This window comes from Rhea americana, unplaced genomic scaffold (assembly GCF_003343005.1).
Source record: "Rhea americana isolate MKP2758 unplaced genomic scaffold, rheAme1 scaffold_0, whole genome shotgun sequence".
NCBI lineage: Eukaryota > Metazoa > Chordata > Aves > Rheiformes > Rheidae > Rhea > Rhea americana.
Genome location: NW_028185037.1, coordinates 5,612,371 through 5,629,083, shown reverse-complemented (window position 1 = coordinate 5,629,083; position 16,713 = coordinate 5,612,371). Strand labels below are relative to the sequence as shown.

General features: G+C 40.3%; 1 protein-coding gene across 1 annotated transcript in view; it reads right to left on the bottom strand.

The window, feature by feature from the left end:
• Window positions 1-16,713, bottom strand: part of CNGB3 (cyclic nucleotide gated channel subunit beta 3) — a 92,062-nt gene that overhangs the window by 39,203 nt on the left and 36,146 nt on the right. Inside the window, exon 4 of the mRNA XM_085299206.1 lies at window positions 14,467-14,578. Within this exon, the coding sequence (XP_085155332.1) occupies window positions 14,467-14,578 (112 nt within the window). The remainder of the gene's footprint in view (window positions 1-14,466; window positions 14,579-16,713) is intronic.

Below are 16,713 nucleotides of genomic sequence, written 5' to 3'. Positions count from 1 at the left end.
TCTATCCCTTCATTCCAAGGCCAAGATCACACACCCTAGACAACTGGGGAACCTCACGGTTCTGTAAGGGAAAATAACGTTAGTCATCTATGAGGGGGAGGAACAGAGGTATTCAGAAAGGCTAACGAATTTTTCTCATGCTCTCTTTATAGCCAAAAGAAGGAGATAAGCTTTTCTGAGCAGAGGTTCAGACTGACTGAGCTAAGTTCCTGCTCTGAATTGCCTGCTAAATGAGCCTGCCCTTCTCCTTACCTCCACAGGAAGCCTATGAAGATTTAAAAGTGTATTTTAATATTTTCATTAATGACCTTGGTAYCAAATGTAGTAGCGTGGTAATGACATTTGATAGGACATAGAATTAGGAAGATTATAAAGCAGGACTTTACAGTAGGACTGATTTCTATACTGGAAAAAATGGAATTATTTGGACTGAATAATAGAAATGAGGGCAAACTTAATGGGTGCATAATGCAGTCATGCATTTAAGAACAAACTGTAAGAATTTCTTCTGAGAATGAGGGGATCATAAACTGCAGATAACAGAAGGAGAAATATTCAAGGGCTTTAATCAACAGCAGGATGCCTATGGGCCATACCGTAATGTGGCATATATGTAACCCTAGAATGTCGCTGAGATGTGTCCTCAGTAAAGTAAAGGAAATATTAATAYGAGGATACAAGTCAACGGTGAGACTTGTTCTGACCAGCTACACTCAAAACGTGAATTCASACAGGAAACAGCACAGAGAAGGTCTATCAGAATGATCAAGGCTGTTGAGAACCTGTCTTCTGAGAGACAGATCTCTAGAGAACCAGCAAAGTAGACTGAGAGCCAGTTGGAYTGATGACTGCAAATTCAAAACTGGGTAGAGGACCAGGGAGGGAAAAGAGCGATTTGAGATGAAGAATAGAATTTTAGGAGGAACAAATGTAAATAGAAATATCATGAATTAATTTGAATTAATGATCATAAGAAAATTTCTAAGACTTCAAAGATGAGGTTTTAGACAGCCTTCTAATATGAGCAGCAGTTGAAACAACCGTAACAGATTTTAAGAAATTATTTGCTAAGTTCATGAAAAGTGTTGTAGGGAATGTAGAGAATGGATGTGACAGCACAGGAAGCCCTTTTCAGCAAATAAACTTGAAATATGTAAAGGGGGGAAGTGAATGAGTAATTTTACTTGTAGAGGGACACCACATCAGCTACTATCAAAGTCTCAGTAGTTCAGGTGCTACCAATGTGAAATGAGTTTCTAACATGTATATATATATATTTATGTATATATAAAATTTTACAGTCTAGAGACTGTAGTTGTCAAATTGTAGTTATTTAAACTGTCAACAAGTCTGTTGATGGTTTAGGTCCTTAGAAATTTCAGAAAGCTCTGAATTCAACTTTAATTTTCAGTAATACTCTTGAAACATGCATATCTTTTATCTTCCTCTGCCCCACTATCTCTTCTTCTTTTCTAGTGGGAAAGTGTCTGAAGAAATATATCTTTCAGTGATCCAGTAAAAATATGTCTTTCCCTATTTGTGGCATATGTTTTGGAATGATGGCAGTAAGTTAACTTGTCTTTGTAACTTTTTAAGAGTGGATAAAATATGTTTTTATTTTCATTCTGTTTTAGGATGGCATTATGCTTCACCATGGAATTTGAATTTAAAGTGATGTTACTTTCATTCTACTATCTATTTTCTTAGCTATTTGATTAATGTAAATATAATGACAAGGTGACCTGTACTTGTGTAAGTAACTTTGGTTGTATGTACAAGCAAGGATAAGCCATAAGCATCAATAAGCTTCATATAGGCAGTGTGTAAACAAAGCCAGCCATTGCAATTGATGACTTCCCCTTAGTTCAGTCTTTGTAAGTTGGTTTCGGCCCTAAACAAGTGTTCTGGAAGTAAAAAGTAGAGATCATTTCTCAGCTCTCTTGTTTTTTATTCATATAGGAAAACGGATATAGAAGCAACCACCTTCAAGGACGCYGTTGTCTTTTCAGAGTTATCCAGTGGCACTGAACTCAGAACCAAGCTCTTCACGCAGCGCAGTCTGAAGGCTAATTATCTGGGCTGCATGTGGTTCCCCCTGCTCAGCTCAAAGGTTTGTCACAGCAGCTTCTTTGAAAATCCTCTTAGTCATTCAATCACAACAGGCCATGGCTCCTCTAATCTTCTCCATAGTACTCTCTAAGGAGAAGTCAGTCTCAATGTTGAACACACAGACTCTGCCTAAATTACCAGATTAAAATGTTAATATATTTTCTTTTAATTACTAATTTTGCAGCATGGACTACTGCAAAGAAATTAGGATGAGTGTAGAAAGTAACAATTAACTTTTAAAATCACCTTTCTTTAATGTAACTAGTGATACAAAGAAGTTTAATTGCATTGGATATTCACTGTGATTTTAAAAAATACAGCATCAACTTTGAAACTAACTACTTTAGAACAAGTATAWCATTATAGGAAAGAAAACTGCTATAAGATTGTCTTCCTTATTCATGTGCCTGGTGCTGTTGTACCATTTAGGGCTTTCTTACATAAAAATTATTAAATCTCCTCTATGTGGGGCATCTGCCTCTTACTAGRAATTTTTAAAGTTAGTTTTTAACATATATATATGCCTGTTATGTTCAAACACATACAAACTCCTAATCATTTACTTAAGCATACCGTATTTTATGACTAAGGAAAAGAATATCTTCATCAGAGTATGATCCAGGGCTGTATAGAATTGACTAACATGGAGAACAAACCCTTCTTTAAACTTTGCATTCTCTGTATTTATTAATGAGCACTAAATCACAGCTAAAGTGAAATGAAATGAAAATAAAATGAAAACACAATAATATTTTCCATAGTGAATTAAAAAAAAAGTTGTAATAAAATGTTACAAATTTCAAAAACTTAATTTTCAATGGACGTTTTCATTTGACATCTGATTTCATAAAAAACAGAAAAAGCACAGAAGTGTAGGACTACAGAGAAATGTGAGACGTCATATAATCCTATTTCCCACACCTTACAGCAGGATAAGGTGTATCTGTGCCGTTCCTTACAGATTCTCATCTAATCTGTTCTTAAATATGTCTAGTGATAGATATTTCATAATCTCCCCAAAGAATTTATTCCAGTACTTCATTATCCTCACTCTTAGAATTTCTGCTTGTTATCTAACAGAAATCTTTTCTGATGCAATTTGTCCTATCCACTGTGAATATGAGGGAAAAAATGTATAGTTGAAAACATATAGTTTATTTTTTTATTTTATTTTGGGATGTTTGAAGGTTGTTATTTTCTCTCTCCTTAGTCTGCGCTTTTTAACACTAAATGCTAACAGTGATTTTAGAAAGTCAGTGATTTGCTCACATACAATGGAAACTTTTTGTCTGAGAAAAGGAAAACTTTGGCCGTTTTGTTTATGGGGAAATGTAGCTTGGATCTCACAGTACGGGGAGGGTAGAGAGTGAAATACCACCRGTGATATAAAATCAGAAAAAGCAGCTGGGAAGACTGTAGATTCTGTTTGATCCCACAGTCCGGTAGAAAGGGTACAAAATGGCAAAACTCAGAAAAGGCAGAAATGATGGATTCGTTACCACTTTGGTATTACAATCAGATGAACGAAAACGTTGAACAATCATGTCATTTAGTAATGATGTGCAGTAGGTGATAAAATAAAAGAAAATAAACAGTCTTTAATACTGCAGGCCCCACACCCTGTACTTTTTTTTTTTTTTTTTTGCCAAGAAGGAAGATTTGGAAAGGATCCTCATTGTGTGATGACTAAGAAGGCTGCTCAATTTCCTAGCTCTCTTTACCTAGCCTGATTCATTGCTCCAAAAGCCAATTTTAAAGAGTTTACAGATTACTGGCTCCAGTACTTTCTTTTTCAGAGAATGGGAATAATATTTGTCATACTCTGTGGGAGGAGGTGAGTACTCAGCGGACAGAGGCTTGAGCTGTATAAGAATGTTTTTAGCTCAAATGTACCTCAGTAAGCTTTAATCCAGCTAGCAAGGGTGAAAATAAAGACATGATTGCATAGATTCAGCTTAAGTGGCAACTAAAGTTGCTCCACTGCTAGGAACCCTGGAAGATGGTTACAATATACTGAAGTTGATGCCACCTCCTTTGCTACCTGTGCCACTAAATTCAAATTAGCTAGGGGCAAGCAATTTAGCTGTGGTCCTGTCTTCATTAGTGGTAAATTGTAATATAGCTGCCTGTGCGAGAATTACTTTCATGTGGCTTTCATAATATATCACAAAGAAACTTGGYGAGAGAGAGCAAGAATCCAGCCCTCCACGAGGACTTTCAGCTGCCTCTCCCCTAAGACCATCCGTTTATTATCTGCAGATAATACTCACTCTGAGCTGCCTCTATCACACTCATTTCTAGTTCTGCAACAAAGTAAGCAGGTTCCCTGCAGGCAACAGACTGTCTCATCACGGCTCTCCAGGGTACCATTTRTGCCGGTCACTAAACGAGGCTGGGGTGCCACACTCCTCCGACTTCTCATCCGGTCCTCATAGCGCTCGCTACCTGTCRCTGTTTTCTGACTCTGATTTCCTTCTTGCAAGCCCTCACATCAATATCCTCCAACACACCTCTTGCAGGATGCTTTTCTTGTGGGATTTTTTAATCTCAAATGGCTAAGATTTGGAAAAGGAGTAAATAACTGGATATAGAAGATAGTAATAAAAAGTGTGAGACAAGATTAATTATATGCATGAATACTTACACAATTTATAAAGTAATAATCAGTTTTCCTTTAATAAATTATAATAGTAAATCATTATTTCTTAGATTTACATGYCTATCAGCTTTATCAAGAAAGACACTGATATATTTACAACGGTTTAGTGAAATTATACCACACACAGTGTATCTGTCAGTACTCATTGCTTTGCCTGTTTCTCAGCAATTGATTCAACAAATAATAGCACAGGGAATATTTTTAGTAGCTTATAATTTCTTCCTTTACAAAAAAAGATCTTTTTATTTTAAAAATGTTAGATCAGCAAAGGATTTATACAAAATGCTCATAATTAAAGAAGTAAATCAGCAAGAGAGTATGAAAAACTATTCTCTTGTTTTCTTACAGATTCTAAAAAAAGATTTTTTTTTCCAATTTCTACACTCAGAAATAGATATATAACTGAAGCTTAATTTAAAATACTAAAAGGAAAAGGAAAAAAAAAACTAAATGACATTTCAATCTGCACAATGACATTCCTGTCCTTTTATTTGCTTCATTTAACCCTCAAGGACAAACTTTGAAATTTTCTACCTTTTTAACTTCAGGCGACCTGCCTGATTGTCCTGCAAAGYGAGCTGCGTTAAATAGCATGTGTAACTGCATCCTGCAGTACAGATGTAATTTAAACCTGTGGGAAAATACATCTCAGGTATGATTCCTGCAAGTTTCATCCATTTTGGCACAGGCTGTACACCAGAACCTTTCTATTTAATTTACAGGTTCTCAATTTATCCAATAYAGAAATTCAAATTCAGGCACTAAAAGTGACAAGCTCTGAAAGACCTAAGGAGGTGGGATATTTGTGCTAAGAAAAATATTTTGATTTTTTCATACTTTAAAGTCTTTCTGGCGAGAATTATGTACAAGATGCAATCCACCTGTTTGCAATTTTAACTTCTGTAGTGATTAGCTGGAAACATCTAGAGAAAGATACTAGTCTCTGTATAAAATATTCTTGTAGCTATATTTGAACAGGGGTCTTTCAGAAGTGCTCAGCCTTGGCCTTGTTTTACTTTCTCTCAAGTCATTTGGAATTAGTACCATGAGTCCCTCGTGTTCCTACTCTAAATAAGGATATTCTGGTGTCTTTGCAGTTGGTTGATATTGAGTGTGTTTCTCCAGGGTGCTGAGATTTCATCCTCTGATAGGGCTTAGCCTCTCCAAGATGCATCTGCTGGGTTGGTTGATGTGTTGCAACTAGTGGATGGCAAGCACTAATAAACATGGTAATTTTCTTGGTTGAGGTAATTGAGCTAAATGAAGTGCATTACTCACTAAGAACAGGCTACCAGCAGGAGTTCTCTTTATTAACCTGGCTATGCACCGCAGAGCAAATTGCCTCTTAATCTTTGTTTGTTTTGTTATCTTTTTTTTGCTATTAGCCAAATTGGAGAGGAAAAAAATATCCTTTATGGGCCTGAGAAAGAMAGGTATAACCTGCTTGGTAATAGGATTTGTCTATGAAAAGGGTAAAATATGAACACAGACTTCAGTCTATGTGAATCACCTTTCCTCATATGGCAGTTTGCAACACTGGAGCTCTCTTTATTATTATTATTTTTTGAAAATGTTGAAGGTTGGGTTTCTGAATTTGCAAAAGCAAAATCAGAAGCGTGTGTTTTCTGTGTGGGACTGGTAAATGTATTTCATTGAATTATTATATTTTATTAAAATGCATTTATTTTATTTTATTTAAACATGTTTTATTCATAACAGTCAGATTCTGCAGGTGGCATATGAGCTATAAGTTTTTGTTCCTCTCTAACCATAACCCAGAATATGTAAGATATTGACAAGAAATCTAAAAGTACCTTAAGTCCTAGTTGCCCAGTGTGTTTTTTTCATTAYGTACTCTTAGATATGTGGCCTGTGAATACGGATTGTCATTTTACACAGCATTTCACAGTTCATGATCCTTGACTGGGCTTTCAGAATACTGCCATACTATTAATAGTACATTGTAATCACCTTGCTAATCTGGAAGATGATACACTTACACCTTTAGCCAGGCTTAAAGGCTTTGGAAAGATGCAGAGGAGAGAGCAGGTCAGAGAAGCTCTTTGYATCCCTCCGTTTCCTCTGCTCTGTGCTCTCGGAGGCTTTGTGCACCGTTCTTTCAYCCCCTGCTCTTTCTAGGACTTGCTGCAGCTTCTTCACCTCCTCCCCTGACACCAGGTGTTCACTACGGATCTGCCTCCCCTTTGCTCCTACACACCAGAACTCTTCACACAGCAGCCACGTGCCACAGACTGTATGTCGGTTCCCAGCCCTCCGTGCAGGGTTGCMCAAGCACCTCACGTTCGTCTCTCCTGTGTCACCTGTGTGATCGCTGGAATCATAGCGTCTTCCTTTAAGTTTTTGTTAGAGTTCAGGGTCCAAACATACCCCTGCAGAACATATTATGTTGTTTTATCCCCTGTACAAATGGCAATATTCCCCTCTTTGCAGAGGTGTTTTAACTTGCACTAAAGTCAGTGAAGTCTTTCTACAGGTACCTAAAACATTCCTTGAGCTTAGTATAACCCTTGAGCTGCTGAGGTATGAACTTTTCAAGTTCTCTCATTGCAGAGAAATAATATTGACAATGCTTCTTTCAAAACATTTTTATTGTTTGTTTTCTTATAGTTCATGACCAGAACAAACCGTCGTCTAGTCTGTCCTATTTATCACAACCTATTACTTTCAGGATCTCAGTTTCATGAAATACTCCAGTCAATCCTGCTGACTTGKGATGAGGCAGCTGCTTGCCACCTTTCCCGCATGCTTTGGGGGTGCCCTTGGTCAGCATTAACCCATAAGAGAAGTGATTATTTTCCTACTGGATCCAGCTGACCACATGGCTGCACAAGCACAGGACAGGGCGTGGGAGGACATGTACAGGGGAAAGGCACATCAGGTTTCAGTCATCAGGATGATCTCAGACTGCCAGAAACTGTTCACCAATTGCCTCTCTGACTGTGGCTTTTATAAAAAATTTGTATATAAAATATAAATATATATATAAAAAAATTTATATATATATATAAAATTTTTTTGAGTTTAAATCTTGGTCATACTGAAGGAAATAAATTCTTCTCTGGGTTAAAACCATGAGAAAAAAAATGCACCTTTTAAATAAAAAAATATGAAAATCAGCAAAGGTTATATGAGTAAGAGACCTGAGATTGTTCCCTCTCCTGGAGGTTTAGTTGCTGGAGCTCAGGGCCAGCTCAGAGCCAGGGCAGCTGTGGGCAGTYCCTCTCCCTTGGTGATGGTGGGAAGAGGCTCTCAGACCCGCTGTGGGGAGGTCTCAGCAAGAGCCCCAGCCCCTRTACCTTACTGCTCCCTGATAATACTCAGCATTTGCTGGCTAYGCTGCTGGTGCTGGCAACAGGGTTTTGGATTCTATGACCATGGAACATGGTTTGAAGACCAACAACTAGTGGGGAGAGATGGGATTCACCTCACCGAGTGGGGCACATTTGCCTTTGCCAACAGGTTGGCCAGCCTAGAAAAGAGGGCTTTAAACTAGGTAGGAGGGGGAAGGGGGAGTGTCATACAGACATGGTAGACAACAAAACACAACTCGAGTTGGGGGGCCTCCAACAGGTGTWTGCAGCTGGGGATGTGCATTCGGGACATGGCTATGGGCAACCCCTGTACACCCTTCCTGGGAAACCTGCAGGCATGACCACCTCTTTGAAATGCCTGTACACCAATGCACACAGCGTGGGGAACAAACAGGAGCTGGAGATCTGTGTGCGGTTGCAGGGCTGTGATCTCATTGCAATCACAGAGACATGGTGGGATAGCTCCCATGACTGGAATGCTGCCATGGATGGCTAGGGGCTTTTCACGAAAGACAGGCCAGGAAGGMGAAGTGGTGGAGTTGCTCTTTATGTGAGAGAGTATCTGGAATGCATCGAGCTCTGCCTGGGGTGGAGGAGGAGGAGGCAGTCGAGAGCTTATGGGTAAAGATCAAAGGGCAGGCCAACATGGGGGACACGGCTGTGGSTGTCTACTACAGGCCACCTGACCAGGAAGAGAAAGTTGATGAAGTCTTCTATAGACAGCTGGAAGTAGCCTCAAGCCCTGGTTCTCATGGGGGACTTCAACCACCCCGACATCTGCTGGAAGAACTACACAGCAAGGCACAGACAGTCCAGGAGGCTCCTGCAATGCATAGRTGATWACTTCTTGTCACAAATGGTGGAGGAGCCTACGAGGAAATGTGTCCTGCTGGACCTTGTCCTTACCAACAGAGAGGGACTGGTTAGAGATGTGAAGGTTGGGACCAGCCTTGGCTGCAGTGACCACGAGATGGTGGAGTTCAGGATCCRGYGGGAAAGAATTAAGGCAACAAGCAGGATTGCAACCCTGGACYTYAGGAGAGCGGACTTTGGGCTCTTCAGAGACCTAMTTGGWGGAATCTCATGAGTCAAGGCCCTAGAAGGAAGGAGGGTCCAGGAGAGCTGGCTACTATTTAAACATCACTTCCTCCAAGCTCAAGAGCRGTGCATCCCTATGAGTAAGAAGTGCAGAAAAAGGGGCAGGAGACCTGCMTGGGTGAGCAAGGAGCTCCTGGCCAAATTCAGACAGAAGAAGAAAATACACAGAATGTGGAAGAGGKGACAGGCTACYTGGGARAAWTACAGGAATGCAGTCAGAGTATGYAGAGATGCGGCGAGGAAGGCKAAGGCCCAGCTGGAATTGAGTCTGGCAAGGGATGTCAAGGACAACAGGAAGGGYTTCTTCAAATACATCAGCAGCAAGAGGACAACCAGGGAAAATGTGGGCCTGCTATTGAATGGGGCAGGGGCCCTGCTGACAAGGGATMCAGAGAAGGCAGAATTACTGAATGCCTTCTTGGCTTCAGTCTTCACTGCTAAGGGYAGCCCTCAGGAATCCYRSAGCCTGGAYRTGAGGGAGAAAGTCTGGAGAAGGGAAGACTTTYCTTTGGTTGAGGAGGAWAGGATTAGAGACCTTCTGGGCAGGCTAGACATCSACAAATCCATGGGCCCAGRYGGGATGCACCCACAGGTACTGAGGGAGCTGGCGGATGTTGTTGCCAGGCYGCTCTSCATCATCYTTGAAAGCTCCTGGAGAACTGGAGAGGTGCCTGAGGACTGGAAGAAAGCCAGGGTCACTCCAGTCTTCAAGAAGGGCAAGAAGGAGGACCCAGGCAACTATAGGCCTGTCAGCCTCACCTCCATCCCTGGAAAGGTGATGGAACAGCTCATTCTGGATGTCATCTCCAGACATATGGWGGMRAAGAAGGTGATCAGGAGTAGCCAGCATGGATTCACCAAGGGGAAATCCTGCTTAACCAACCTGATAGTCTTCTATGATGGAATGACTGGCTGAGTAGATGAGGGSAGAGCAGTGGACGTGTACCTTGACTTCAGCAAGGCTTTTGACACTGTCTCCCATAACATCCTCCTAGAGMAGCTCAGCAAGTGTGGGTTAGACGAGCGGACAGGGAGATGGATTGAGAACTGGCTGAAAGGCAGAGCTCAGAGGGTCGTCAYCAGTGGCGTGGAGTCTAGTTGGAGGCCTGTGGCTAATGGCGTCCCCCAGGRCTCAGTACTGGGTCCCATCCTGTTCAACTTCTTCATCAATGACCTGGATGAGGGGACAGAGTGCCTCCTCAGCAAGTTTGCTGATGGTACCAAGCTGGGGGAGTGGCTGACATACCTGAGGCCTGTGCTGCCATTCAGAGAGACCTGGACAGGCTGGAGAGCTGGGCAGAGAGGAACCTCATGAAGTTCAGCAAGGGCAAGTGCAGGGCCCTGCACCTAGGGAAAAATAACCCCAGGCACCAGTACAATCTGGGGACTGACCTGCTGGAGAGCAGCTCTGCAGAGAAGGACCTGGGAGTGCTGGAGGATTACAAGTTGACTACGAGCCAGCAATGTGCCCTTGTGGCCAGGAAGGCCAATGGTCTCTTGGGGTGCATTGGGAAGAGTGTTGCCAGCAGGTGGAGGGAGGTGATCCTKCCCCTCTCCTCAGCCCTGGGGAGGCCTCATCTCAAGTACTSTGTCCAGTTSTGGGCTCCCCAGTACAAAAGGGACATGGAGCTACTGGAGAGAGTCCAGCGTAGGGCTACAAAGATGATCAGGAATGGCTGTGAGAGCTGGGCCTGTTTAGCGTGGGGAGSAGAAGACTGAGGGGGGATCTTATCAATGTGTAGAAGTACCTGAAGGGAGGGTGTCAAGGGGACRGRGMCAAACTCTTTTCAGTTGTCCYRTGTGRCAGGACAAGAGGCAATGGGCAGAAAYTGAAGCACAGGAAGTTCTGCCTGACTGTGAGGGGGAATTTCTTCCCTGTGAGAGTGACAGAGCMCTGGMACAGGTTGCCCAGMGAGGTTGTGSAGTCTCCTTCTCTGGAGATCTTCAAAGCCTGCCTGGATACAACCCTGTCTAACATGCTCTAGGTGACCCTGCTGAGYGGGGGAGTTGGACTAGATGATCTCCAGAGGTCCCTTCCAACCTTACTGATTCTATGATTCTATGATTCTAAGTGCTACTGAATATCTCTCATGCAATTTTTATCCTGTATTTAAAAAAATTATTGGATTGTGTATGTGCATATATGTTTTTATAAACCTTCCCCAACATAAAGTAATCTTGATATATTAAAAAGGCTGCAATTAATGTTTTATGTTGGTACCATGTTAATAAGACTCCTCTGCTGCCTATTAGAGTGCAAATTACATTCTGAATGTTCCTCTATTCCCTTATTTCTTGCTGTGAAGAGACTGCATATACTTAGCCTTCCCTCTCAAACAGAGATTATTATTGCTCAGCAGATAGCTATTCATGGAAATAACCTATTACTCTGTTATATTATCATTAAAGATAGAGGAGAGAAACAACAAGGCAGACCTGTGTGGAATCCTATCTAAGCCATTAGGAAACAGACATTAAAAGTTTCAGTCATTCTGTCATAATTCGGTGCCTTGGTCCATCAGCCATTCAAGCGTGTCTCCTCCTCTAGACATAGTGTTCAGATGGATGTAGGCAAACCTCCACTCTTTATTAATCTCTCCACTCTTTATTAATGTCCGTCCAGAGTGACACTCCAGAGTGTCTCTCCACTCTTTATTAATGTCCGTCACGATGCATTTTTATATTTGAAAAATGAGAAAGTGCTAAGAGGGGAAGCCAAAACATTTTTTTTTCTTGCGGATAAACAGTTTCTGTGGGAGTTTTCAGGAATACATGCAGTCTCAGTCAAAGCTAAGTCATTCACTTAGCAAGAGAATAAATTGGTTTGTTCCTTCAGAGGAGATTCACAACACTGTTTTCCTGTTAATAGATAATATAGGCAGTGTTGAACCACGAGTAAAAGCTAGCYTAATGCAGATGAATTGGAGGGTGGCTGCAGTTAGTGCACAGTYTCATGAACTGTCATACATATAAGTAATCCAATTGATTTCAGTAAGTTAATCACATTAGTATAATTTTTCATATTGCCAGATTGCATAGTTGCAGGCRTGGGCCTAAGATTTAAGAATTTAGGTTCCTTATGTGGAAGTTCATTACCACTCCCTGAAATTATGTATGGAGAGACACAGACCTGATCTGAAAGAAAGATGTGCAATTTAAAACACGTCAACTGTGTTGAAACAAATGCTGCACCTTACAATGTATATAGTGACAAGGACTAAAGTCCTCGTTGCCTGCCTTCTTTTCTCTTCCTTCACCCATATTTCTGAGCCTGTGCAGATGAATTTAAAAAATTAAGTTACAGTAGCAGAGCATAAATTCAAATATTTTCTATTAACATAATTTCCATGAAAGTTGAGCTGCTCTGGATACATATGGTTTGTGAGCAGATATGTATACACACCCACAAGCCTTCACTTACTATAGATCTCGCTGATGACCTGTGGGCATCATTCCAATGTGCATACTGATGATTTCCTATTAGGCAGAAGATCAAGCAACATTCTATTAAATTTTGACTCTTGGAGAATGATTAATATAGGATAATAGTTTACATAAGCCAAAACATAGTGTCAGGACCTTGGGTACAGCAACAAACCTAAATGGTCCTGAGCAGCCTCACCTGGGACCTGCCAGCTGTGGGCAGACTGCTTTACCTCCTGGGACAGTCCTAGGACCTGTGCTGTAAGTGCCTTGTCTCCTGAACAGGCCACTCACGTGCGTGTTGTAACTTGTCTCCAGTTCTATTGYTGGCTCTGTCTGGACTTTGGACCCATGCAAGGCTACAGCCTTGCTCAACCCTGTCTCTGCCCCACTCTCCTTTTGCTCCTGACTGGACTCCCTGGATGGACCTTGGGCCTGGTTCACCGCTTTGCCCTGTTGATGGACCCTGTTACCAGCATACCCCTTTATTTCATAAGTACATTGCAACTACATTTAGCGTAGCGACAGAGTTCACCATAGCAACATGTCAAGGAATGGCATAAAGAAGATACTTTAGCTGGGTTTTCATTGTTGACCTACTGATTCATATCCAGATTATCCAGTTATTTATAACATTTCCAGTCTTTTTGGAAGGCATTATGTATAACATTTCCAGTCTTTTGGGGAGGCATTATTTTTATCACATGTATTACTTCTAGGGAGAGGTTTATGCACTGGTATTTTGCTCAATTATTCCTGGTCATTGTACTACAAACTCTATCCTAGTAAAAGAAAGGAAATGAGAAGACAGAGTTAATTGCAGTTTTCCACCWCCTAACAGGTAGTGGAACATGTTATACATGTTCCACTATTATGCAGAATATTCTGTTATACAGAACATGTATCCAAACTATTCCTGGAGGTGAACTGCAAGAGGAAAAGAAGAAACAGAAGCAAGTTATAGTGAGAGAAACTTTGATTAAGTGTAAGGTTTCATAATGAGAGTAGCCAAAAATTGGACCAGATTTCCCAGAGAGTTTGTGGATAGTCTCTGTCCTTGGAGACAGGTATTCACTACTGGACTAGGCAAAGCTCTGAGCAACCTAATCTAATTTGGAAATTGAATCTAAGCTCAAAGTTGGCTCTCCTTTTAGCAGGAGGTTGGACTAAGGACCTTCTGGCAGTGCCTTCCAACATGAAATATTCTATGAATCTATGGTTCTGTAATGAGCATAGATTACTCCAAGATTATTGTTTTCTGGATTTCACCTTTATTTTTATTTTAGCAAAATGAATAGACACCTAAGCTTTTTCCAGAAGTTGAACAATTGTAGATTATTCCCTGAAAGACCTTTATAGTTTCATTTGTTTGTTTCTTCTTGAGAAGAGACAGTCCTAACCCTCTAGTTGCAGAWACTAATGCCTATTTAGTGGTATAACTCAACAAAAGATATATGCAAGGTAAAAACCTCTTAAAACAAGATGATATACCAAACATTTCAGCTATTCAGGGCAGCGTCCTAGGACTTACATAGCAGAATAATTATAACTGAGCAGTAATAATGTTAGAAATAGCATATATGGGTATTTCACTGTAGACAGAGCAAATCCTTTTCCTCATTTCTGCAATTTAGAATGAGGTACAGAAAAACCTATCAAAAACACTTACTAGATGAATACCTCATATGTGTGGTTGCCTTAGAACTGAAATTATGTGCAGAATCCCTTCAGGTTCTTGCAGTGTGCCAGATGCAGGAGGGACTTTTAAAGAACACATGAAAATGCAAAATTATTCTGATATGTCAGGAGAAAAAAACCTTGTGGTCTATAATTGAATTTACTCACCTGGCATCTTCTTTCCCATCACTAAGCTGACCTTGTTCCTTTTGAGTTGTCTTAGATGCTTCAGTTGATTTTTCAGGTGTTGAGGGCTCAGGTGCTTTTTGTGGAGCTGTATCTGCAGAGGAAAAGGTTGTAATTTTAGAATATCAATTTTTAAAGAATTATGATAACACTTTTGGAACAATCACAGCTTTACTGCCATTATATCTTCAATGGACAAGTACTATATGTTACAGATTCTGCGTTCAGAGCTTTGAATAATTTCCTCATAAATGTATTTCAGTGCCAGCTGTACAGAACATGTTTATGTTGATAGTGCTACACATGAATATGTTTATTTTTTAGAAGACGTAACTTCCTCATGATTTTTAATGTAGATGTTTCTGTAGCCACGGCAACAATGGTCAATACAGTGGTTGTGGCTTTTAAGAAACAAGGACTCATGCAATATTATAGAATTAGTGTATCTGCATATTTTTTAAATAGATAGAGGACAGATAGATAAATGTCCAGAAATATCATAAGAAATTCAGGAAGTAAAATGAAGAATAGCTTATTTGCTTATGCATAGCAAATGCTAATGACATTATTTTTACTCTAGTGTTTGGGTTGCATTATATATAGGGCACGACAGCCCTATTCGTTGTTGAGTAAATTGTGATAGAGATATATCRTTAGGGATGTGGATATGTAGAACTCTTTTACAGATAAGTGAAAAAAACTTCTTGCTAATCTTCTTTAAAAATGTTAATTGTAACAAAAATGAAGAAATAGACTAGCTAGTTTCACTTTTCTGTATGCATAGGATATACTCTCCTGCCATTTAAGTGCCCTTATATGATTAAATATTCCAATTAGTCTTATTTCTTTACTTTAAATTTTCATGCTGAAAAATAATTGGAGAGCTGTCATCAATCTGACACTTTGCATAAAGGAGGAACAACCCCATCCTTCATAAATACTTTAAGTAATATGATTATAGGGAAAAAGGCTTGGCAGCAAAATATCATAGCAAATAAATCTGGAGCCTGTTATGTCTACTGCATTTTAAATTCAAGAGAGTTGAAAAGAAGTCAAGCCTTGAGTATTTCATGCAAATAGCATAAGAATAATTTTCTGATAGTTAATCTCCACATTTAGAGAGCTGTTATTCATTTCAGAGGGGTTCAAGCTGTTGTGACAGCGAACTGTTAAGCTGCCTGGTCAGAAGGTGATTGCTCAAAATGGTATTTCGGGAAAAAAAAAACAAAAAAGAACTCGGGGAAGGACAGTGGATCAATTTGTTTGCAGCAGTTTAATAAGCCAAACTACCCTGCCTTTGCCATTTGTTTCTGATTTGGGATAATTTTTTCTTCCAGGCATTGCTTAGGAGCATACACAACTGTTTCTAATCTGACTTGATCAGACTTTGACCAGATGGACAGTTGATTATAAGAGCAGTGGGGTACTGCTAGAGGTATTTTTTTTCTTCGGTTTTTAGATTAAGAAAAGCTAATGCCCCATATGTGGCTTGCTACTCTTACAAGAATGTATTTAATAAACAGGATCAAAGRTGAGACCTAGAGGGAGGTATCTGTGGATATCTCTACCTGGAGAGTATGAACAAACCAGAACGACTCAAGCCAAAGTCAGACAAAGAACTGAAGAGAAGGCAAAGAAATCCATGTTCCCCAGCACTCTGGCCCACTGCATTTTGGATTACCAAATTTATAGGTTAATTTTCAAATGATCTCTGGGAGAAATGTAGCACTACTAAGTTAYGAAGAGACAGTCTGCAGGGCTTGTTTTACTTATCAGCTCTAAGCTGAGAAGATTTTTGTGAGGGATTTCATTTAAAACTCTGATATTCAACTAGAAATCCTCCAAATCAGGAGTTATGSCTTAGGTTGATAACAGTAACGGTATCTTGCCCACTTCATGGAAATAMAGGTTTTTATTTCCTTTCTGTAGCAGCTGGCATTGCAATAGTATCTTGAGGGAAAAGTCTGYTGGTAATCTAACCCTGGGGAATGCTTCATCTTGCCTGAAGGGTTCCCCCATCCAGGGGATTTTCAAGGTGCAGAAAGCACACRTTCAGGGAAGAATTGTAATTGTAATTGCCCATAGCTACATCTATACTACCGAGTAATGCAACTTGATAGCAAACAGTCAGTAGAGTGAAGTGGTGCTGAAGGCCTGGCATCCACCCTGTATCAGCTGGGGATGTGTGCGTGCACAATTTTTCAAGCTAGGTCTAGTGTGATCCTTTGA